This window comes from Lepisosteus oculatus, chromosome 18 (assembly GCF_040954835.1).
Source record: "Lepisosteus oculatus isolate fLepOcu1 chromosome 18, fLepOcu1.hap2, whole genome shotgun sequence".
In the NCBI taxonomy this organism is placed as follows: Eukaryota; Metazoa; Chordata; class Actinopteri; order Semionotiformes; family Lepisosteidae; genus Lepisosteus; species Lepisosteus oculatus.
In genome coordinates this window covers 23,382,756-23,406,917 of record NC_090713.1, presented here as the reverse complement: position 1 = coordinate 23,406,917, position 24,162 = coordinate 23,382,756, and the positions used below count along the sequence as shown (strand labels likewise).

The following is a 24,162-nucleotide window of genomic DNA, read 5'->3' as shown; positions in this document are numbered from 1 at the left end:
GGCACCGCCTGCCGCTGGGAAAACCCTGAGTGGATCACACTGCTTTGCAACACGCATGCAAGCCCAACCCTTCTGGGAGCCATCATAGAGGAGAGGGACTGAACACTTCGCACCCACTGCAGAGAGAGAGGGACTGGACACTACACACTCACTGACGAGGGAGAGAGGGACTGGACACTACACACCCACTGCAGAGAGAGAGAGGGACAGGACACTACACACTCACTGCAGAGAGAGAGATATACTGGGCACTACACACTCACTGCAGAGAGCGAGAGGGACTGAACACTACACACTCACTGCAGAGAGAGGGACTGAACACTACACACTCACTGCAGAGAGAGGGACTGGACACTACACACCCCACTTCAGAGAGAGAGAGGGACAGGACACTACACACTCACTGACGAGGGAGAGAGGGACTGGACACTACACACTCACTGCTGAGAGAGAGATATACTGGGCACTACACACTCACTGCAGAGAGATAGAGGGACTGAACACTACACACTCACTGCAGAGAGAGAGGGACTGGACACTACACACCCACTGCAGAGATAGAGAGGGACTGGACACTACACACTCACTGCAGAGATAGAGAGGGACAGGACACTACACACTCACTGACGAGGGAGAGAGGGACTGAACACTACACACTCACTGACGAGGGAGAGAGGGACTGAACACTACACACTCACTGCAGAGAGATAGAGGGACTGGACACTACACACTGACTGCAGAGAGAGAGATATACCGGACACTACACACTCACTGCAGAGAGAGGGACTGGACACTACACACTCACTGCAGAGAGCGAGAGGGACTGAACACTACACACTCACTGCAGAGAGCGAGAGGGACTGAACACTACACACTCACTGCAGAGAGAGAGGGACAGGACACTACACACTCACTGCAGAGAGCGAGAGGGACTGAACACTACACACTCACTGCAGAGAGCAAGAGGGACTGCACACTACACACTCACTGCAGGGACAGAGAGGGACTGGACACTACACACCCACTGACAAGGGGGAGAGAGAGAGAGAGAGAGAGAGAGAGAGAGAGAGAGAGAGAGAGAGAGAGAGAGAGAGAGAGAGACTGACCCCCAGGTAAACAACACAAAGAACAGATGAAGATAAAACAGTAAGGAGCCGTAGACACTCCCACCTGACCAGAGCCCTGACATAATTCCACCCTTCCAAAAACTACACACCTTTCATGTGCTTAAAGAGTTTTATTTAAATTAGGAATAAAAACAGATAAAATAGCAGGTCTTGTGCGCAGGTGTTCCCTCTCACTGGCTACTCAGCACACAGGTCCATATTGCCCCCTAGTGGCCCTCGATTAGTCAGTGAGCTTGTTTCAGATCCAGGGGGAGAGCCTGCTTCTCCAGCTGCACATCTACATGGGCTTCCGACGTCCCGGCGGTCCCTCCCAGAAGAGCTGTATGAACGCTCACGCCTCTGGGAAAACCGCCCCCTGGGGTCCCGGGAGAGAGGAAGAGGAGCTAACGGCAGGACCTCAGCGGCTCCTCAGTCCCAGAATCCCAGCCCCCGTCTCCTGAAGAGTCCCAGGGAAAACCAGGCGAGAGGCTCCCTTGTCCTCCTGTCTCGCGTCTCCAGCGGACACACCCCACTCCACTGGTGTCCAGCAGACACAGCACGCTCCTGTCCCGGGCCTGGGCTCTGCAGAGAGGGGGCAGGAGGGACAGGGCAGGGGCGCCAGCCTGGCGCTACTCATGGTACATCTTCAGGATGCAGCTCTTCATGACGCCCATGTACCGCTCCCAGATGGCCTGGTGCCTGCGGAGGAGTCAGGACAGCAGGGACACAAGTCAGATTCCTTGTGCATGAAAGAAGCTAAGCAGGCCAACGGCGCCATCTGGTGGCCAAACCCGGCAGCACATCTCGGCCCGATACAGGTTTCATTAAGATCCAACAGAACAAAACAACAGGCAAGCAGCTACAACTACAATTAAAAAAGACTTTTCATACGATTCAAACCTTAGGACAGGAAGAAGGGGGAGAGAGGAGAGCTCACCCTGTTCTACAGAACCTCACCTGAAGGCATCGAGGGCGCGTGCAGAGTTGGTGTACTGAGTCAGGAAGACTCGGACATCGTTCAAAATCCACCTGTCCGAGCGACACGGCTCGATGAACTAAGACAAAGAGCAAGAGTCTTGAGAGTATGGCACAGCACCTCACACCTCTGTATGGACCTGCCAGCCCCTGTACTAGACAGAGCAATACGGCCCAGTCAGCCCCTGTACCAGACAGAGCAATACGGCCCAGCCAGCATCTGTACGGCCCAGCCAGCCCCTGTACCAGACAGCAATACGGCCCAGCCAGCATCTGTACGGCCCAGTCAGCCCCTGTACCAGACAGCAATACGGCCCACCCAGCATCTGTACGGCCCAGTCAGCCCCTGTACCAGACAGAGCAATATGGCCCAGCCAGCCCCTGTACCAGACAGCAATACGGCCCAGCCAGCGCAAGCAGGACCTCTCCAGGCCGGTCAGCTTCACCTTCTCCACGAGGTCGATGAACAAATCCCGCGCGTCCTTCGTGTGCATCAGCTTGGCTGCGATGTTCACCAGGCTTCTCGACAGGTTCTGAGGGAGGGAGAAAGTTCGGAGGGTCAGGACCATCACAGGTGCCTGCCGGGGAGACGCCCACAGCGGCCTCCCGCGCTCACCTTGAAGTTCGCCTCCATCTCCGCGAACACCTGTACCTTCCCCCGCAGCGCCGTGCAGACCAGACTGGGGCGGACAAGCACACAGAATTAAACACAGACCCTCCCCCTCCTTCCCCCCGGACCCCCGTCCAAGACACAGACCACCCCACCTCTCTCCTGGACTGGACGCGCAGGGACCCAGCTGCCCTCTGAACAGTCACAGTGACGCTGTGTTCCACCGGGCCTGACCACAGTGTCCCAGACGCAGGACACAGAGAGCCGAGGGTCCCCGGGGATAATCGGGGGGGTAATTTGGGGCGCAGGGGCAATACCTCTTGTGCTGGTCCAGCATGTCTTTATCTGTGATGAGGATCTTGAGGTCCTTCAGATCCTGCAGGAATTCCTTGTCCAGATCAACATCCATGTCCTCCACCATGGAGTCTGAGAGAGAAAGAGCCAGCACTGGTCAGTCTCCGCGCCTCCCTGCCTCCAACATTCATCCCCGACTCTACAGCTCTCTCCACGCCTCCCAGCCTCTGAGCTCCTGCAACCTGCAGCTCTGAAGCCTGGAGAGGATCAACAGTTCAGCTGGAGAGCACTGCAACCCAGGCTGGGGGGCTGGAGGACAGGAGTACCAGGATGGCTGGGGGACTGGGAGGCTGGGAGGCTGGGGGACTGGGGGACTGGGGGACTGGGGGACTGGGGGACTGGGGGGCTGGGGGGCTGGATTACTGGGGGGACTGGGTGGCTGGAGTACTGATGGGACTGGGAGGCTGGAGGACTGGGGGGACTGGGAGGCTGGAGGACTGGGGGGCTGGGGGACCACTCTCTGCTCACCCACTGCTCCCACAGTCCAGTACTGGATAAGCTGACTGGCGCAGAAGGCAAAGTCCTCGAAGGTGAGATACTGCAGCTTCTTCTTGCCCGTCTCGAAGCGGCTGTTGGCGAAGAAGACGATGGCAGCGTAGTCCCTGCGGAGAGGCAGACGGACAGGGAGAGGCTGCCAAGGCGGCTCGGACCGGACCAGAACTCTAGAACTGGAACGGAACACGGGACTCACCGGGCCAGCCGGTCGGACAGCAGGAAGTGCTGCTGGATGTTCTCCACCAGGGGGCCCTTCATCTCCTCCACCACCTTGAACACCCGCTTGAAGTTGTCAAACTGTCAGGGGCAGAGAGGGGAGGGGCGTGTCACTGCAGCAGCGGTGTGACCACTCCACACTCACCCACACCCACTCTCCAAAGGCACACACGCACCCAACTCTCCACACCCTCCCCACTCTCCAAGGGCAAACATGCACCCCACTCTCCACAGACACCCCCAACACCCCCCCCCACTCTCCACAAACACACCCCCCCCCACTCTCCACAAACACACCCCCCCCCACTCTCCACAGACACCCCCCCCCACTCTCCACAAACACACCCCCCCCACTCTCCACAGACACCCCCAACACCCCCCCCCCACTCTCCACAGACACCCCCCCCCACTCTCCACAGACACCCCCAACACCCCCCCCCACTCTCCACAGACACCCCCCCCCACTCTCCACAGACACCCCCAACACCCCCCTCCACTCTCCACAAACACACCCCCCCCCACTCTCCACAGACACCCCCCCCCACTCTCCACAGACACCCCCAACACCCCCCCCCACTCTCCACAGACACCCCCCCCCACTCTCCACAGACACCCCCAACACCCCCCCCACTCTCCACAGACCCCCCCAACACCCCCCCCCACTCTCCACAAACACACCCCCCCCCACTCTCCACAGACACACCCCCCCCACTCTCCACAGACACCCCCCCCCACTCTCCACAAACACACCCCCCCCACTCTCCACAGACACCCCCAACACCCCCCCCCACTCTCCACAGACACCCCCCCCCACTCTCCACAGACACCCCCAACACCCCCCCCCACTCTCCACAGACACCCCCCCCCACTCTCCACAGACACCCCCAACACCCCCCTCCACTCTCCACAAACACACCCCCCCCCACTCTCCACAGACACCCCCCCCCACTCTCCACAGACACCCCCCCCCACTCTCCACAGACACCCCCCCCCACTCTCCACAGACACCCCCAACACCCCCCTCCACTCTCCACAAACACACCCCCCACTCTCCACAGACCCCCCCAACACCCCCCCCACTCTCCACAGACCCCCCCAACACCCCCCCCCACTCTCCACAAACACACCCCCCACTCTCCACAGACACCCCCAACACCCCCCTCCACTCTCCACAAACACACCCCCCCCACTCTCCACAGACACACCCCCCCCCACTCTCCACAGACCCCCCCAACACCCCCCCCACTCTCCACAAACACACCCCCCCCCACTCTCCACAGACACACCCCCCCCCACTCTCCACAGACCCCCCCAACACCCCCCCCACTCTCCACAAACACACCCCCCACTCTCCACAGACACCCCCAACACCCCCCCCACTCTCCACAAACACCCCCCCCACTCTCCACAGACACCCCCCCCCCACTCTCCACAGACACCCCCCCCCACACACCCCCCACTCTCCACAAACACCCCCAACACCCCCCCCACTCTCCACAGACACCCCCCCCCACTCTCCACAGACACACCCCCCCACTCTCCACAGACACCCCCAACACCCCCCCCCACTCTCCACAGACACCCCCCCCCACTCTCCACAGACACCCCCAACACCCCCCCCACTCTCCACAAACACACACCCCCCACTCTCCACAGACACGCCCCCCCCCACTCTCCACAGACACGCCCCCCCACTCTCCACAGACACACACACACACACCTGGCGCCGGCAGCTCTTCAGCGTGATGCCGGTCTTGGCGCTGACGTCGTCCAGGTCCTTCTTGGTGCCCTTGGACAGTTTCTTGCCCAGAACCTCGCGCACAAACGCCTCGTCAAACGCGTAGTACCTGCGTCACAGTGTGCGCTTACCTCCGGATCAACACGGTGTGTCTGTCTGCGTGTGCGTATCTGTGGATCGCACAGTGCGTCTGTGTGTGTGTCTGGCGGGGGGGTGTAGCTCTCAATCTCTCAGTCAGCATGACCTGACTCTGGGGGGAGGGGTCTGTGTCTCTGGGGGGAGGGGTCTGACTGTGGGGGGAGGGGTCTGTACCTCTCAATCAGCATGGCCAGGCTCTGGGGGGAGGGGTCTGACTCTGGGGGGAGCGGTCTGTACCTCTCAATCAGCATGGCCTGACTCTGGGGGGAGGGGTCTGTACCTCTCAATCAGCATGGCCTGACTCTGGGGGGAGGGGTCTGACTCTGGGGGGAGCGGTCTGTACCTCTCAATCAGCATGGCCTGACTCTGGGGGGAGGGGTCTGACTCTGGGGGGAGCGGTCTGTACCTCTCAATCAGCATGGCCTGACTCTGGGGGGAGGGGTCTGTACCTCTCAATCAGCATGGCCTGACTCTGGGGGGAGGGGTCTGACTCTGGGGGGAGCGGTCTGTACCTCTCAATCAGCATGGCCTGACTCTGGGGGGAGGGGTCTGTACCTCTCAATCAGCGTGGCCTGACTCTGAGGGAAGGGGTCTGTGTCTCTGGGGTGGGAGGGGTCTGTACCTCTCAATCAGCATGGCCTGACTCTGGGGGGAGGGGTCTGTGTCTCTGGGGGGGGAGGGGTCTGTACCTCTCAATCAGCATGGCCTGGCTCCGGGGGGAGGGGTCTGTACCTCTCAATCAGCGTGGCCTGACTCTGAGGGGAGGGGTCTGTGTCTCTGGGGTGGGAGGGGTCTGTACCTCTCAATCAGCATGGCCTGACTCTGGGGGGAGGGGTCTGTACCTCTCAATCAGCGTGGCCTGACTCTGAGGGAAGGGGTCTGTGTCTCTGGGGTGGGAGGGGTCTGTACCTCAATCAGCATGGCCTGACTCTGGGGGGAGGGGTCTGTGTCTCTGGGGTGGGAGGGGTCTGTACCTCAATCAGCATGGCCTGACTCTGGGGGGAGGGGTCTGTGTCTCTGGGGTGGGAGGGGTCTGTACCTCTCAATCAGCATGGCCTGACTCTGAGGGGAGGGGTCTGTGTCTCTGGGGGGGGAGGGGTCTGTACCTCTCAATCAGCATGGCCTGTCTCTGGGGGGAGGGGTCTGTGTCTCTGGGGGGAGGGGTCTGTGTCTCTGGGGGGGGAGGGGTCTGTACCTCTCAATCAGCATAGCCAGGCTCTGAGGGGAGGGGTCTGTGTCTCTGGGGTGGGAGGGGTCTGTACCTCAATCAGCATGGCCTGGCTGTGGGGGGAGGGGTCTGTACCTCTCAATCAGCATGGCCTGTCTCTGGGGGGGGATCTGGAACAGCAGCTGGTTGCTCAGCTTGGCCGGGTTGTGTAGAAGGCGCTCGGCCATCTGGAAGGTACGGTAGTGATCCATGGTGTCGCTCTCCAGGACGTCCTGCGTGGTTCCACACTGCTCCAGAATCCCACTCTTCATCCTGATGGCTACAGCATCGCTCACTGGAGCAGAGGGGAGAGGGACTGTGTGAAAGACAGGGTGACCCACTGGACTCATGCTAACAGAGTGTCCCCTAGTAAGAGACTCACCAGTGTACCCATCCAGCCACAGCTGGTAGACCTCCTCGTCCATGATGGTGGTGTTCCCCACAAAGACATCCAGCTCCATGGTCATCCTGGCAGCCTGGAGAGAGGGGACACAGCACTTAACACACTCACACAGCCTGGAGAGAGGGGACACAGCACTTAACACACTCACACAGCCTGGAGAGAGGGGACACAGCACTTAACACACTCACACAGCCTGGAGAGAGGGGACACAGCACTTAACACACTCACACAGCCTGGAGACAGGGGACACAGCACTTAACACACTCACACAGCCTGGAGAGAGGGGACACAGCACTTAACACACTCACACAGCCTGGAGAGAGGGGACACAGCACTTATCACACTCATGCAGCCTAGAGAGAGTGAGGACACGCACGCACACACACACTGCAGAGAGAGGACACATCATGCAGACAGATCTACATCCGGCACCTTTAACAATAAAACCTTAAACAGCAGAAACACTTCGTGTACATACAGCAAGGTCCGGGTGCACACCAGGACGTCACGGGTTCAGCGGTTTTCAGATACACGCAGCTGTTTCTGTTACAGAAAACAAACAAAATGCTTTCTTTGGAGAAATATCGGGTTCGACTCCGCCCAGCGAGTGTCCATGCAGGCGTGTTAATATCGTTTTTGACCTTAATGACACTGTCGCAATCTGCAGATGTGCGTGAGGCTATCGTTTTTTCAGACTAAAACAAACAGAATGAATGAGAGTACCTTACTCGAGGCCGTTTATATTAGATGTGCGGCGTATTACAGTCTCTAGATAACAAGTCTTTACCGCAAAACAACCGAAGAAATTTGAAAACCCGACATGTTTGTTTACAAACAACTTACAGTCCTGCTGTCGGCGACACTCCGCCAGCTGCATCTGTTGTGTACGGTGTCACAGAGAAGACGTTCCGCCAGCCTCTTCCGCTCTGCACAGGAAGTAGCTTAGAAAGGATAGGGCACTTACAGATGACGTCAGAAAAAGGAAGTGCTTTATTTCCTGTTTACAGCAGCATAGCTTTCAAATGCGGGCTATCACTACATATGGATGATGCGCCAGTCCTCTCCCCACACACCAGCTCTCAGTGGGGAGTGACCCCTGGGCTCTAACTGACCGTCCTGCCAGCATAGGGGCACCCCTCCAATTTACAATGCAATTCTCGAGCGGTATAATCGAACAGCAGAACAGCAGTCCACCCACTTTTGCACAGGCCCACCCAAAAATCAATTCCTGGCTACACGATATGCGGATTTAATTGCAAGAATGGTCTGCTAATAAAAGCGTCAAATACATACTTTGGATGTATTTTAGCACTGTAAAATATCTGAATAGTTATCTGTAAAATGCACACTCGCATTTATCCGTCAATATTATCTTAATTCATGCATTCCAAACTTGTCATTTGTTTACAGGAGAAAGTTTAGAACCTCTTCATGCTCAGCTCCTGCAGGTGGAGCTTGTATCGAGCTGCTACAAGCAAACGCGTGCACTGCCACTTGTGCTCGGGAAGCCAGGCTGTACTCCTCAAAACCCAAGACGCCTGTAGCATCTCATGTGTCTTATTTGCTTTTTGAAAAACATAGATAAACGTATTTGTTTTGCGAAGTTGGCTAACAAACCAAAAACCTAGCGCTAGATATCTCTAGGAGCGTCTGACAAAAACGATAGCCAATTAGGCTACAGCTATGCATGCACCACCCCGCTGCAGTTACATAATTTTCTGAAATCAATCAAGCAATCAATCAATCAAGGTTTATTTATCAATGCACAACAATACAGCATACAGCGGTGGTTGTCGGACAGAAGTTGATAGAATTAAGGTTACAGAGTAGAATACAATAAATTAGTTGACAATTTACCAGATTTACGCAATCATAACACAAGGAGTAGGAATAGGAGGTATTTAGCACTGTCATTTATATCCTGAGAAGGCGAAGTATCAGGCGCACCGTATCAGTCTCAAGTGTCCTGACTATTTCTCAGTGCTCTTTGGGTAACGGCTGGTGGCTGCTGTGGGTGCCTGAGGGAAAAAGCTGTTTTGAAATCTGTTGGTGTTTGTCTGTAAGCTGCGGTAGCGTTTTCCAGACGGTAGTAGAGAGAACAGATTGTGGTTGGGGAGACTGGGGTCCTGGAGGATAGACCTGGCCTTCTCACAGAGCAGGAATCCTCGATGTCCAGGAACACGCCCCTGGGGATGAGCTGGGGACTTCACCACCCTCTGCAGCGCTTTGCGATAGTAGAAAAACGCTCCGACTCCCTCAGTGGGGCAAATACTTCCCAGCCTGGGGAAACACCACACCTGGGCTCCCTGGAGCTGCAAGAACTTTCCTCCCTGCGGGGGCTCTGGGTTCGAGTCTGCGCCGGGCACCTTTTCACCCGGAGTGGCTCTGATCCCTGTGTCCCTGCCCTGCAGGCCAGGAGATTCCCGGGGGGTAGGATCGTATAAACTTGCTGAAGTGTTAGCTGACTAAACCCCACACAATACGTGTTCTGCAATATTACAAGAGAACTGGTGGGCCGGTTTTCGCACAGTAATCCCTCACTCGGAGGTGGTCTGCATTCCAGTAACCCCACATCAGGAATTCCTGTCCCCACCCTGCTGGCCGCTCCAGAGCAGGATGCAGCAGGATCGGGGGGGGTGGGCAGGGCGAGGCAGTCGGGCCACCCCAGCCCAGCCAGTCCTGGAAAGGACACGGAGCCCAGATTCCTGGGAACACTGCTTTTCCCATGTTTTCTCCTGCTCCGCTGCTGGAAGGATGGAAGGAATCTGTCTTTTCCTCTCTCCTCTCTCCTCTCCCATTCACTCTCTCCCCTCCTCTCTCCTCTCCCTCTCCCCTCCCTCTCTCCTGTCCCCCTCTCTTCTCTCTCTCCTCTCCCTCTCTCCTGTACCCCTCTCTTCTCTCTCCCCTCCCCCTCTCCTGTCCCTCTCTCTTCCCTCTCCCCTCCTGTCCCTCTCTTCTGTCCCCCTCTCTTCTCTCTCTCCTCTCCCTCTCTCCTCTCCCTCTCTCTTCCCTCTCCCCTCCCCCTCTCCTGTCCCTCTCTCTTCTCTCTCCCCTCCTGTCCCTCTCTCCTGTACCCCTCTCTTCTCTCTCTCCCTCTCTCTTCTCTCTCTCCTCTCCCCCTCTCTCCTGTCCCTCTCTGCCCCTCTCTCCTCTCCCTCTCTCTTCCCTCTCCCCTCCCCCTCTCCTGTCCCTCTCTCTTCTCTCTCTCCTCTCCTGTCCCTCTCTCCTGTCCCTCTCTCTTCTCTCTCTCCTCTCCCTCTCTCTCCAGTCCTCTCTCCTCTCCCTCTCTCTCCTCTCCAGTCCCTCTCTCCTCTGCCTCCAGACCCTTCAGAACTTCCGAACGGTATCATTTTTGGAGCTGAAATTCACAAGGGAAGGGGTTCGGCTTGTTAGCAAGAGCTCGGGAGTCTCTTTATTGAGCCCCTGAGCACGTCTGGAGGCCCACAGGACCGGCCTGGGGGGAAACCGGGTCTGGTTCCGCTCGGAGCGGAGGGGGGAGATGAGCAGCGTGCCGAGCCCACAGAGCCCCAGTCAGCTGGCTCTTGTTTTCGCTGCAGTGTGGAAGCTCTCCCAGATCCCCCGCCCCCCCAGGCTAACACCCCGCATTGTCACAGCGCCGCTCGAACAATAGGTCGGGCTGCGGGCGGAAGGATGTGCGAGCAGCGCGAGCTGGGCTTTTACCTGTGACGTCAGCCCCTTTATAATACGGGCTCACACCGCTCGAGCTTAAAATTCATTTCTGTTGTTTTTTCCCCCCACGAGCACCGTGCGGAGCGAACGGAGGGGAGAGAGGAGGGGGGGGGCGACATTTCCCCATCTGCGCATCTGCGGGGTTAATTAAACCCGAGCGGAGAGAGAGGCAGCGAGAGAGCCGCACCGACACATCCATCTGTGGGAAAACAGGACGAGGCAGCGGGCTCGGTGCGCGAACAGCGCTCTGCAGACACGGCCGCACAGAGGAGGGGCGGACTGGACTGGACGGGTCGAGTCCATTTCCCACGGCTGGCCTGGTTTAACCGTCGTCACGAGACGGCCCTGCACCTGACCGCGGTGGTCAGCGGAACCGCGAGGGGGTGAGTGTCCGCGCCCCCGGGCTGGGCTCGGTCCGGCATGCTGGAGAGGGGCTCTGCCCAGCGGCAGGAGCTCGGAAAAACACCCGGAGTCGGACCCCGCGCCCCCCCACCGCTGGGGTGCCGTGTGCGAGACTAATCCACAGACCCGCAAGACCGGAAAATAGGGCGAGGGGGAGACTGTAATGGACTCTGGCGCCGCAGTGCCTGGGAAGCGGCGCTGTGACTGAGACTAAACTGCACTCCGCGCGCTCCTCTCGCGGCGAACACAAGGCCGGGGCCCCCGCCGATGTGCGGCTGAGCCGCGCGGCTCCGACATGGGCAGCGGCGACGCCGAGCGGGCGCAGCGCGAGCTGGGCCGCCTGAGCGACGAGGACCTGCTGCGCAGCTCGAAGGAGGAGCTGGTGGCGCGGCTGCGGCGCGAGGAGGCGGACAAGATCGCCGCCCTGCTGCAGCGCGGCCGGCTGATCGCGGAGGTGAACCGGCAGCTGCAGGGCCACCTGCTGGAGGTGCGCGAGCTCAAGGCCGTCAACCAGCGGCTGCAGCAGGACAACCGCGAGCTGCGCGACCTCTGCTGCTTCCTGGACGACGACCGGCTGAAGGCCAAGCGCCTGGCGCGCGAGTGGCAGCTGTTCGGCCAGCACGCGGCCCGCGTGCTGCGCGACGACCTGGGCGGCTACCTGCAGAAGCTGGCGGAGCTGGAGCGCCTGCAGGGGGCGCTGCTGCGCGAGAACCTGGACCTGAAGGAGCTGTGCCTGGTGCTGGAGGAGGAGTGCGTGGGCCGGGCCGAGGGCAGCCCGGCCGGCTCCTCCGAGCTCAGCCTGCCCTGCCTGGCGCGCGACCTGGGCGACGGCAGCTCCAGCACGGGCAGCGTGGGCAGCCCGGACCAGCTGCACGCCGCCTGCTCGCCGGAGGACTGACGCGGCGGGACGCGGGACTGCGCCCTCGTGCGCCAACAGTGGGTGTTGTGGTCGTGCTGTCGTTCCCCGGGCCGGTCTGGGCCGGGCCGGGTGTGTTCTGTGTGTGACTGGCGCCGGATTGTTACTCGAGGGCTGAGGCCTCAATACATCTCTCTGACCAGTCGGGCTGAGCAGCTGCTGTCCTTCTGTGGGCGACGGCGAGGGCACCCTTGGGTGGGGGGGGGGGGGTTTGTGGGGTACGGGCCTGGGCTGTGGAGTTGGCGAGTTGCACACAGTAACCCGGGGGGGGCTAAATGAGACCCTGTGTGTGAAATACTCGCTGTCCTCCTCTGCAGGCCAGGCCAAGGGGTGCCGGTGGGCTGCGGGTTCGGTTTTGAAAGCAGCACAGCAGCGGTGAGGAGCCATCTGACGCACGTAGCTCATCCGGCAGTTAGGGGTTAATCGATCCCAGGACCCCAGTCGTGTGTGGAGAGAAGCCAGGGTATCGGCTCCAGCAACATGGCTGGGCTGCTTGTTCCACCCTCCCGCCTCCCTCTGTGTACAGTAGTGCCTCCTGTGCTGCCCAGATCTCGCCCAGCTGTGTCGACTGCTGGGCTGAGTCAGAAAAGGTTCGAACAAGCAATTGAGTCACTGGCCGGAAGCCTGGCAGGGCGTGAATTCACCTGTTTTGTGCTCACGTGTGGCCTTGCACACGAGCATCTACTTCTGGCCCTGCGGAGCACCGGCTCCTTGCAGCAGTGAGCTCCGTGTCCAGCCTGGCTCGTTCAGCCACAGGAAAGGACACCGTGCCCCTGTCCAGCTGCACTGAGCGACATGTGGACACAGGTCCGGTCCCGTTAGACCAGGAGGACAGCTGGTCCGGTGGCTCAGGTCCAGTCCTGTTAGACCAGGAGGACAGCTGGTCCCGTGGCTCAGGTCCCGTTGAAGCAGGTCGGACGTGTTCAGTCCCAGCTAACTGTATCCAAGGGGGGCGTTAGTGTGGCCAGACTACAGGACAGCCGAGCAGAAGCTTGGAAACCCATTCAGACTCAGAGGTTGATTAGGGACCCTGTCCAGCTGCCCCTCGCCTGAGACCTGCTAACTCAGGCCAGGCGCTGGGCCCGGTCCGGGCTCTCCTCGCGCTGGCCACCGGGCCCACAGACAGGAAGTGTGTTCCAGGAGAGGGAGGAAGCCGGCTTCCTGTGACATCACTCTCTCTCGGCGCAGGATGTCCTGAGGAAGAGCCACAGGCCGCCACACCCCAGACACCCCCCCCCTCGAGCGAGCTGTCCACCGACACCCCAGCACGAGCAGGCCAGCTGGCCTTCTGCCCCGAGGTGCTAAAACAAATCAGATCAGCTTTCCTTCGCTTTATTTTCATAACTCAGCTTGCAAAAACACAAACATCCATAAATTTCAGTCATATGAAAATAAGTTATACAAAAATATCTTTTTCTGCAATAAATATATCTCTCTAATTTCTGATTTAGTAGGTGATATTCTGTAAAAAAGGTACAAGGAGACTCTAGCGTGAGACTCAGACATGCGAGTTGCACTCGGGAACAGCTTATAGTGAGGCCTGTCAGTGAAATCAGCGAGATTAGCAACCCTAACCCTAACCCTGCTCTGACTGGAAACATCACACACAGGCAAGGGGCCCTCCAGTCCGCCCAGCGCGTTTATTGCCCAGTTGCTAATTGGTGCGAGGATCTCCGATCCCGGTGGCTCTCGAAGGAATCCGGGGAAGGGCCTCCTCTTGTCGAACCCTCCCACCACCCTTTGTGTAAAGGCTGCTCCAGGAGCGAGGATGAAATTCCCGCCTCGACTCTTGCGGCCCTGGCTCCCGATCCGCAGAGCCTCCGGATCCCGGTCCCCGCCTTGGGAAGCCTTTCCCCGTGTTCCCCAGCGACTCCGCTGCCCCCTGCTGTCGGCGGGGAGAGCAGCTCGGGCTCGGAGCCGTCGCCGTGGTGACGGGCCGGCTCACAGCGCCAGCAGGGTGGGTGAGTTCAGGGAGTCGGACGACTGCTCCCCGCTGCTGCTGCTGCGCCGGTGGGCGGCGCCACAGGGCTGGGCCCGGGCGGCGGGGGGGGCCGCGGCGGCGCCGGCGCCGGAGTCCAGCGGGCTGGGGGGGTAGGTGAAGACCAGGCTGGCAGTGAAGGGCGTGAGCGAGGGCGTGGTCAGCAGCACGGGGGTGTGCAGGGCATCGGCGTCCGGCGCGGAGGACGCGGGCAGGCGGATCTTGGGGGGCAGCCTGGTTTTGGGGCGCCCCTGGGTCTGGGCCGTGGCGGAGGAGGAGGAGGAGGAGGAGGAAGGTGGCTCCCTGGCTCTGGCCGGCTCACTCTTGACCGGGCGCAGGGCGGACAGCCCCGGCGGGGGGTCGGAGTCGGAGTCGGACTCCTGGATCTTGCAGATGGGCCGGTGAGCCTCCAGAACCAGCTCCAGCTTCTCCTTCTCCTTCTCCAGCTCGGCGATCTCCTTCTGCAGCCGCGACTTGGCACTCTCCAGCTCATCCGTCTCCTGAGAGAGAGAGGGGTCACCACTGACTGGACAACACTCACTGAGAGAGAGGGGGGTTCATACACACACTGACTGGACACTCCAGTACATGAACACTGCACTGAGAGAGAGAGGGGTTCACACAGACACACTGACTGGACACTCCAGCACATTAACACTGCACTGAGAGAGAGAGATTCATACACACACACTGACTGGACACTCCAGTACATGAACACTGCACTGAGAGAGAGAGGGGTTAATACAGACACACTGACTGGACACTCCAGTACATGAACACTGCACTGAGAGAGAGGGGTTCATACAGACACACTGACTGGACACTCCAGTACATTAACACTGCACTGAGAGAGAGAGGGGGGTTCACACACACACTGACTGGACACTCCAGTACATGAACACTGCACTGAGAGAGAGGGGGGTTCATACAGACACACTGACTGGACACTCCAGTACATGAACACTGCACTGAGAGAGAGAGAGGGGTCAATACACACACACTGACTGGACACTCCAGTACATTAACACTGCACTGAGAGAGAGGGGGGTTCATACAGACACACTGACTGGACACTCCAGTACATTAACACTGCACTGAGAGAGAGGGGGGTTCATACAGACACACTGACTGGACACTCCAGTACATGAACACTGCACTGAGAGAGAGGGGTTCATACAGACACACTGACTGACTGGACACTCCAGTACATTAACACTGCACTGAGAGAGGGGGGTTCATACAGACACACTGACTGGACACTCCAGTACATGAACACTGCACTGAGAGAGAGAGAGGGGTTAATATTAATACAGACAGTGGCTGGACACTCGTGTGTCCACTCCGGACTCACGGTCTGCAGCGTCTCGGTCAGTTCCCGACGGCGATTCCGACACTTGGCTGCTGCCAGCTTGTTCCGCTCCCTCCTGACGCGCCGGCGCTCCAGCTCCTCCGGAGACAGCTGGACACGGACACAGAGGGACACACAGCCGGATCAGGGGACACAGCAGAACCTCACTCCCCCCACACACACACACACTGATCGTCTATGTCAGGCCCTGCTCGTGCTCGTCCTGTCCCCAGGCAAGTGCTGCTGGGGAGCTGATACAAGGAATGGTGTTTAAAACCAGGAACAGGAGGCACTTCTTTACCCTAAGGGTGGTGGGAGTGTGGAACAAGCGGCTCAGCTTCAAGCTGCTGAAGCTGCCACCCTGGCAGGACATGGTTAGATCAAGGCATCACTTCTTTCCAACAAGGCCAGATGGGAAAAAGGCCTCTCATTTTGTAACCTTTCTATTCCTATGAGGGCAGCATGGTAACACAGTGGTCATCTTGGGCTCCCGGTTCAATTCCGGACCTGGGGTGCTGTCTTAATGAAGAGATAATTAAATGTGGGAAAACAGGCCCTGTTGTGTGTGTGTGTATTTCTTTGTGTGCCCTGCGGTGGGTTGGCGTCCCATCAGGGAGTGACCCCGCCTTGGACCCGCTGCTGCGACACTGTTACGGAAGAAGCGGTGAGAAAATGGACGGACAGTCTTATGACATCTGAGAGGGAAGAAAAATACGGGGCACTGCTGCCACCCAGTGGCCCGCCGCGGTACTGCGCCCAGAGGGGACCGGGATGCTGGCGGGACAGCAGGGTGCAGTGATGCGTGTCTGAGCAGCGCGTTACTCACAGGGGGAAGTCATCAGGCCAGTTGTAGTGTCTTTCTGTTGCACAACCTGCTCATTTAGCTCAACTAGAACCAGTAATTCAATTACAGAACTGAGCCGCTGGTCACCGACATGCTGAGGGATTGATAACGAGGTCTGGGTGCTTTCTCCAGGTGACTCACAGAGAGCCCCTGACTCACCCCCCCCCCGTCGATGAGTCACATGACAGACATTTCCTGTGTGGGGGCCACCCCCCCGCCTGCCCAAACCCGCCCCACAGGCAGGGGAGGGAGCAAGGTGGGCAGCTGGGGTCCCCAAACCCCCAGTACCCCAAGTCCCAATTCCAAAAACATGCCGCCTCTCCCTAAGGCTCTGGTGACCTCAGCTGCCAATGAGCTGCGAACACAGTGAACAGGAAGGGCTCCTGTCTCTCACCTGAACAGCTGCTTTTACGTCATTCCAGTAACATCTGCATCTTTAAAACACACAACATCTACATTTCCAGCTTGCTGTATTGTGCTTTTACCCTGATCTCACTGGGCTCTACTCCTGTACTGTGCTTTTACCCTGATCTCACTGGGCTCTACTGCGCTGTATTGTGCTTTTACCCTGATCTCACTGGGCTCTACTCCTGTACTGTGCTTTTACCCTGATCTCACTGGGCTCTACTGCGCTGTATTGTGCTTTTACCCTGATCTCACTGGGCTCTACTCCTGTACTGTGCTTTTACCCTGATCTCACTGGGCTCTACTGCGCTGTATTGTGCTTTTACCCTGATCTCACTGGGCTCTACTGCGCTGTATTGTGCTTTTACCCTGATCTCACTGGGCTCTACTCCTGTACTGTGCTTTTACCCTGATCTCACTGGGCTCTACTGCGCTGTATTGTGCTTTTACCCTGATCTCACTGGGCTCTACTGCGCTGTATTGTGCTTTTACCCTGATCTCACTGGGCTCTACTCCTGTACTGTACTTTTACCCTGATCTCACTGGGCTCTACTGCATTGTACAGTGCTTTTACCCTGATCTCACTGGGCTCTACTGCGCTGTACTGAGCTTTTACCCTGATCTCACTGGGCTCTACTGCGCTGTACTGTGCTTTTACCCTGATCTCACTGGGCTCTACTGCGTTGTACAATGCTTTTACCCTGATCTCACTGGGCTCTACTGCGCTGTACTGAGCTTGTACCCTGATCTCACTGGGCTCTACTGCGCTGTACTGAGCTTTTTCCCTGATCTCACTGGGCTCTACTGCGCTGTACTGAGCTTTTTCCCTGATCTCACTGGGCTCTACTGCGCTGTACTGAGCTTTTACCCTGATCTCACTGGGCTCTACTGCGCTGTACTGTGCTTTTACCCTGATCTCACTGGGCTCTACTGCGCTGTACTGAGCTTTTTCCCTGATCTCACTGGGCTCTACTGCGCTGTACTGAGCTTTTACCCTGATCTCACTGGGCTCTACTGCGCTGTATTGAGCTTTTACCCTGATCTCACTGGGCTCTACTGCGCTGTACTGTGCTTTTACCCTGATCTCACTGGGCTTTGCTGCACTGTACTCTGGTATGACTCCAGTATTACCCTGATCTTACTGGGGTTCACTGCTCTGTTCAGCTGCTCCTCACAAAGCCACGTGCCAGCAGACTCATCCACAGCAGAAAGGCTGAGTCACTACGGTCTCAGCTCTGCTCTGCCTGAGAGCAGCTTATCGCAATCCACACCCTCCTGCCTCCTTTACACTTTGCAACAGCTCGAAAGACTCCAAGTCTTAACATCTCTATGACTTTTACAGACTGAGGCTGCTGCTCTAAAAGCAAGGTGTTCTTCCAGAATCCAGAAACCCAGCTGGACATGGCTGGTGTGGGCGAGCAAGTTCATTAATCAATCAATTAATTAATTAATTGCTAACAGAGCTGTACTCACATGTTCGTCGTGCCTTCTCCGGGCACTGCCGGCCACACCCACTGCTCTGATGACCCCTGGGCGGCCGGAGGCACCGGGCAGGGGCAGTGGGGCAGCACAGGGGTAGTAGGGCAACCGGGGGGATCCCTGTGGCCCTGACAGCATAGCAGGCTGGACCATCCACTGCAGGTCCTGGCTGGACGTGATGGCGTTGAGACTGGGCACGAAGGGCACTGTGTCCGAGCCGCCCTGCTTCTGCCAGGGAGAGACGGACACAGGGGTCAGCGAGCTCACACCAAACTCCCCCAGCAACACGTCTCCCGTGGGTCGGGGGTCAGGGGTCAGGAGGTCACAGTGAGGTCGCACACAGGCGCGCTGGGGCAGAGAAACGCTCTGCTCCAGGTTCAAGGAGGGAGCCAGCAGACTGGGCGGTACACTCCCAGGTGCGAGCAGCTCAGGTTCCCTGAGAACAGGCAGGGTGCCACCATCATGGAGGAGCAGGAATACCGGAATGACTCATCGGATCCCGCCCAGGGACACAGGAAGTCTAGTCTGCTCCCGGGAAATTGCTCGCCAGCTGTCGGACAGACAAGGGGTCAGGGAGGGCACGGCTGAGCTCCTAGCTCCGGCACGGACACAGGACCAGGACACCGGTCGCCATGCCAACATCCAGGTATCCGACTCCCGGAATAACAGCCACAGACCCAGAAACTTGGCAGTTCATCAGCAGTTTGTGGGATTTGTTTTATCCCAGCGGATCACTTCAGGACCCTGCGATTCCAGCGCCCGGAAGTTAAGCCACCACACCACTCTCCTGGTCTGGAAGTCTGGAACCCGGACAAGTGAAATAATCCTGGAGCTCAGACACGCAGCAGACCAGGACGAGGAAAACACAACTGGATACAAACGGGATCCTGTATCAACATGGAGTTCATCTGCTCATCCCGATTATTTCTGTGCAGAACTGCCCCCCTCCTGCCCTGCTGCTCCCAGTACTACAACACTGGTCCACTGGACCCCTGGACCTGTTCCCACCCCTACTGCCGCTGCCCTGATACCCCTGGACCTGTTCCCACCCCTACTGCCGCTGCCCTGATACCCCTGGACCTGTTCCCACCCCTACTGCTGCTGCCCTGATACCCCTGGACCTGTTCCCACGCCGACAGCTACAAAACTCAGACCGTCTGGCCGGCCGTTCCCGATCAGTACCGAGCTGTGGGACAGAGGTCACGGTACAGTCCGGTTTCCCCCAGGGGAACTTCCGCCCAGCCTGACACCGACCCGGCGCTGAGTCAGATGACGAAGCTCTTGGACACGTCCGTCCTTCTCGCTTCACGCTTTAAAATGTTGAAGCCAGAAGTTTGGGGCTTCTTTGCCGGCGATCTGGAGCCCCAGGTTCCCCGGCACCCCAGCGGCTTCCCCGCTCATCCTCGGCCCCGTCGGCCTGGTGGCAGAGAGTGGGTTCGGTCCCGCCGGCCCGTCACGGCCGCGCGGGGGTTTCACGCGGCGAGTTTCCCAGACTCTGCGGTCTGCGCTGCTGGAGCTCGTCAGACCCGGGGACAAGGCGAAGATGCTGCTGCCGGGTGGCGGGGCTGAGAGACCGCGGGAGAGGCGGAACTGCGCCCTTACCTGCAGCTGCGCCGCGCCGGACCGGTCCGCTCCTCCCGGGTTAGGGGCTCTGCTCGCTCCGGGGCCCCCGAACGGCCCCCCGCTGCCCCCGCTGCAGTTGCCTCCGTAATCCCGAAACATCCCCGCTGTAGTAACGGTCGACTCTTCCACTACTGAAGCACAGTCGCCGGGTTTGGTACAGGAACCCTCCGCTGTTTTCCCTGATGTCACCAGCACACCGCTCTGACTCACACCCGCAGCGCCCGGGTCTTTTCTTATGAATGAGTTAGAGCGATTCCAATACGGACTTCACCCGGAGGGGGGAAAGCACTCTCCTGGGCTCTGTTTTGAATCCACCTAGATCTTCTTCCAGCAATGTCGACAACAGGATGTGGTGCGTGGTATCGCAGATAATTCTTCAGCGTCTCAGCAGGACTGGGAGAAGAGGACTGGGCGCCGAGACTCATAAATCAGATGGGCATCCAAGAACACACACCCCCTGACGGGAAATGGTGCCGGCCGAGGAGGTGCCGCTCTCTGGTCACGAGGGGGTGACGTAGATGACCCTATATGGTGAGTTTCCTCCCCGTGTCCCCGGGATTCCTTCGTTTTTTTTTATTTTCTTGTTGACAAGCGGGTTTTAGGGCCACGTGAGGGCTGCTTTTCCATCAGTTCAATAGACTGACTCGCCTTCACTGCCCGGCCTACACTTCTTAGACGTAAAGACGTCGTCTGTGGAATTTAGTGCTAATGCAGCTCTTTCTATACAGTGAGACGTGATTTTTTTCCTCTGTTGCACAATTAAGCCCCGGTAAGCGAGTGATCGCGGGTCCTCGCTCCGTGTCGGTGTCGGCTCACAGGGGGTCACAGCTCTCGCTCAGCAGCGGCCGGCCGGGTCTCTGCTAAACGGACCGGTCACGGGGCTGAAACAGCGCGCATCGCCCCTGACCCGGCAGTCGGGAGATCGGAAAGTGTGCGTTTCAATTCCGTACGGATGCGTGTTTTTAAACTGCACGTCTGTCTACAGAACTGTGCGGGCTTGTCGGACTCTGGAGGAAATGTAGGCCGGGCCAGTGTGTGTTTGTGCCTATTTTTGTCGAGTGTGCGGTGTTTGTGATTGTGTTTAGGAGAAAGGGGCTGTTGTGTTCCACTCCCACGGCGCCTGATGTCACCGCTTTCCAATAACAGCCCTCAGCTCGCGGCCGATTTTCCACCTCTACGCTGAAACCGCGTGGCTGCCGCGTCGTGTGCGCGGCTCTTCGAGGAAAAGAGCTTTCATTTCCCGAGACAGAAACACTGAGAGAGAGAAACACCGAAATACTGAGACACGGAGAGCCAGAAACCGAGAGACACTGAGACACTGAGAGCCAGAAACCGAGAGACACTGAGGGACAGAAACACAGAAACACCGAGAAAAAGAGACAGACTCACCCGATCACTCGTGTCCCTCGAGGGAGAAACAGCTACCAGGCTACTTACACCAACACTACTGCTAACAGCGCTGCTTCAGTACCAGAGCAAGCGGAGAGCCGAGAGCACATGTCTCAAGTTCAAAGTTTATCTATCAAATGCACATCAATACAGCGTACAGCAGGAATGGGCAAAGAAATGTTTTTTTTTTTTACAGTTATTACAGGACAGGGCTTTCGCCAGACCCGCCTTTGCTCCGGGTCCGAATCCAGCCGGCGCCCCTGCGCGCTGTGCTCCGGCCTCGGCCCCAAGTTTAACTGGGTAACTGGTTTTAACCTCTCGGTGGAAGTGGGGGGCACGGGGGGGCTCCTGGTGCGCGGAACGAGCTGTGCGGGCCGGGTACTCACGCTGGGGGGGGTGGAGGGAGCGCGTGCTGGGCACATCCGGCTGGCACGCGGGGAGAATTCCCACCTCTCACGGACCGCCCGTCCTGGTCACGAGCCGCGGATGAGTCAGCCGCTGCCGGGAAGCCGGCCCCGAGAGCGGGGAACGGGAGCAGCTGTCGGGCGCCTCTTCCCAGCGCGGTCCTGCTGTTTACCGCTCATGACACAGGCACCGACTTCTCTGAATGGTCTCATCCTGAGGCGGGAAAAACAACCTCTGTTTTTATGTAAAGTGCAAGATAAGACCTAGGAAAAAAACAGGAAATTCGTGCACCCGGTGAAAGACGTAATTGTTTCTAATCTGGACCGTAAAAATAATGTTTTGAGGAACTGGCGGCTGTTTTGCGTCTTCAAATAATTATTTCCTATAGATACAGCACTACAGTAGATTCCAATACGTTTTAGTTGACAATACAGTACTATAAAAAAGTAAAACAAAAAATCAAAGTAAATTTTATGTAATATACAATTTAGTTGCTACTTGAAATATATATTCATTCTCAATAACAAAAAACGCGAATCGATTCCTTCACTGCAACCTGAAAAGGCGAATAACTACATATCCCAGCGTGCACTGCTCAAGCGTCATTCGCCTCGCCCCTTCCCAGCTGTGACGTCACGGGCAACCCCTTTCTCGACTTGCAGAGCAAAACCGGCAGATACCGGAGCGCCGGCTGACGTAAAGCTCGCCGGCTGTGACTGTGCGAAACGAAACTGCGTTCAGCTCCGTGAAAACCAGGGCGTGACTCAGCAGTCGTGGGGAAACGTGCTGTCCACCCGCAGGGTCTTATCTGACGCGGAAGACTCGTGCTGCTGCGGCTCAGCCACAGTGCAGGTCGGAGTCGCCGGCGGAGAGGCTCCAGTTCTGCCAGACCCAGGCTCGCTTTGTTTGGGTCCAGATCGATAATGAACCCACCCGTTTTCTAACCGCTTCGTCCACTACAGGGTCTCGGGGGAGCTGAGGTCTCTTCCAGCAGGCAAGATGGGGTACACGCTGGAGGGGGCCCCAGTCCATCCCAGGGCAGACACACACACACACTCGCACCAGGGCCAGTTTTCATCCCCCTGCTACAGCATGAAGGCTCCACAGACAGTACCTCTGCACTGACCCTGCCCTCTGACCCCCAGCTTCCCTCCCTGTCCGTGTGCCTGTGTCTCATGGGGAGCCAGCTGGGGGCTGTGAAAAGACACATTCAATACTAATACAAGAAACTGTACATGGGAAATCAAGTGATCTTATCTTAGCGAAAGAGGCAAGTCTTTCCACAGAGAGTAACGGGGGGGTGGAACAGCTGCCCTGGGTTCTGGGAGACCTCTGGAAGCACACAGGGAAGAGTGTGGGAGCTGCTGTCTCGTTCTGAAGAACAGCGGGACTCCGACTGTCTCGGGGTGAAACCGGCAGAGTGAGTCACAGCGCGGGCAGCTGGTGTGCAGCAGACACTCGACACCGGGAGACAGTGGGCTGGGGTCCCGTTACACTCACCTGCAGGGACTCACACACCGACACAGGCAGAGCCAGAGACACTCACCCACACACACACAGCCACCTAGAGACACACTCACTAGCAAACACTCACCCACTCCCACACACACAGACACGCACTCACTAACAAACACTCACACGCACAGACACACACTAACACACTCACAGCGCAGTCCTGGACTGACAGAAACAGAAAGTGTGACACTGCTGAGGCAGACGTGGACGCTGTGTTGGGGTGGTGCAGGGACACGTGGAGAGAGCTGCCAGTGCTGAACACACGGTGGCCAGGCAGAAGCAGGTGTGACTAAGCGCCCTGGGCTCAGATCCCCCGAGACAGAGCAGGCCTGAGTGATGTGTCACCCCTCTTTCCTCGAGTTTCACCAGCTTCCTGCTGGGCTGGGCCACTTCCTCGCCCGCTCAGGAGTGAGACAGCAGGGGATTTCCACACGGAGCCAAGTGTCCGAGCTGGAGGCCAGGACTCCGCTCCCGCCAGCTGCTGCAGCTGGATCTCAGGCAAACACTGGAGTAGAGCCCAGTGAGATCAGGGTAAAAGCACAGTACAGCGCAGTAGAGCCCAGTGAGATCAGGGTAAAAGCACAGTACAGTGCAGTAGAGCCCACTTAGATCAGGGTAAAAGCAGAGTACAATGCAGTAAAGCCCGGTGAGATCAGGGTAAAAGCACAGTACAGCGCAGCAGAGCCCAGTGAGATCAGGGTAAAAGCACAGTACAGCGCAGTAAAGCCCGGTGAGATCAGGGTACGAGTGTGATTAAGCCACAGAAAGCCCGGAGATGTGAACCCTGTGTGCTGTCAGGACGGCCTGCTCCAGCCTGCACTGGCCCTGCTCTCCTGATGATGTCACAGGTTGGGAATGCTGCAGAGCCACACCCCTCAGAGCCCTGCGCAGACACACGTGCCGCACACACGCTCCGACAGGAACAT

The 24,162-nt window shown here is 58.1% G+C and overlaps 3 protein-coding genes across 3 annotated transcripts; 1 reads left to right on the top strand and 2 right to left on the bottom strand.

Annotated features, from left to right (window-relative positions):
- Positions 1 to 1,217: 1,217 nt before the first annotated feature.
- fibpa (fibroblast growth factor (acidic) intracellular binding protein a) lies at positions 1,218 to 8,168 on the bottom strand. Its single transcript, XM_069180416.1, has 12 exons — positions 8,086 to 8,168; positions 7,721 to 7,785; positions 7,222 to 7,315; positions 6,936 to 7,134; positions 5,477 to 5,603; positions 3,737 to 3,837; positions 3,514 to 3,647; positions 3,009 to 3,117; positions 2,698 to 2,761; positions 2,528 to 2,614; positions 2,064 to 2,161; positions 1,218 to 1,805 (listed from the first exon to the last, which is right to left on the bottom strand). The coding sequence occupies exons 3-12, from the start codon at positions 7,304 to 7,306 to the stop codon at positions 1,736 to 1,738; spliced, it is 1,074 nt and encodes a 357-aa protein (XP_069036517.1). The 5' UTR covers positions 7,307 to 7,315; positions 7,721 to 7,785; positions 8,086 to 8,168; the 3' UTR covers positions 1,218 to 1,735.
- A 2,144-nt stretch (positions 8,169 to 10,312) lies between these two features.
- Positions 10,313 to 16,129, top strand: ccdc85b (coiled-coil domain containing 85B). Its single transcript, XM_015338846.2, has 2 exons — positions 10,313 to 13,102; positions 13,148 to 16,129. Exon 1 carries the CDS (start codon positions 11,630 to 11,632, stop codon positions 12,230 to 12,232), a length of 603 nt encoding a protein of 200 aa, XP_015194332.1. The 5' UTR covers positions 10,313 to 11,629; the 3' UTR covers positions 12,233 to 13,102; positions 13,148 to 16,129.
- On the bottom strand, positions 13,567 to 20,509 carry fosl1a (FOS like 1, AP-1 transcription factor subunit a). The gene is made up of 4 exons (XM_015338844.2): positions 19,907 to 20,509; positions 18,299 to 18,532; positions 15,580 to 15,687; positions 13,567 to 14,728 (listed from the first exon to the last, which is right to left on the bottom strand). The coding sequence occupies exons 1-4, from the start codon at positions 20,024 to 20,026 to the stop codon at positions 14,192 to 14,194; spliced, it is 999 nt and encodes a 332-aa protein (XP_015194330.2). The 5' UTR covers positions 20,027 to 20,509; the 3' UTR covers positions 13,567 to 14,191.
- Positions 20,510 to 24,162: the final 3,653 nt, after the last annotated feature.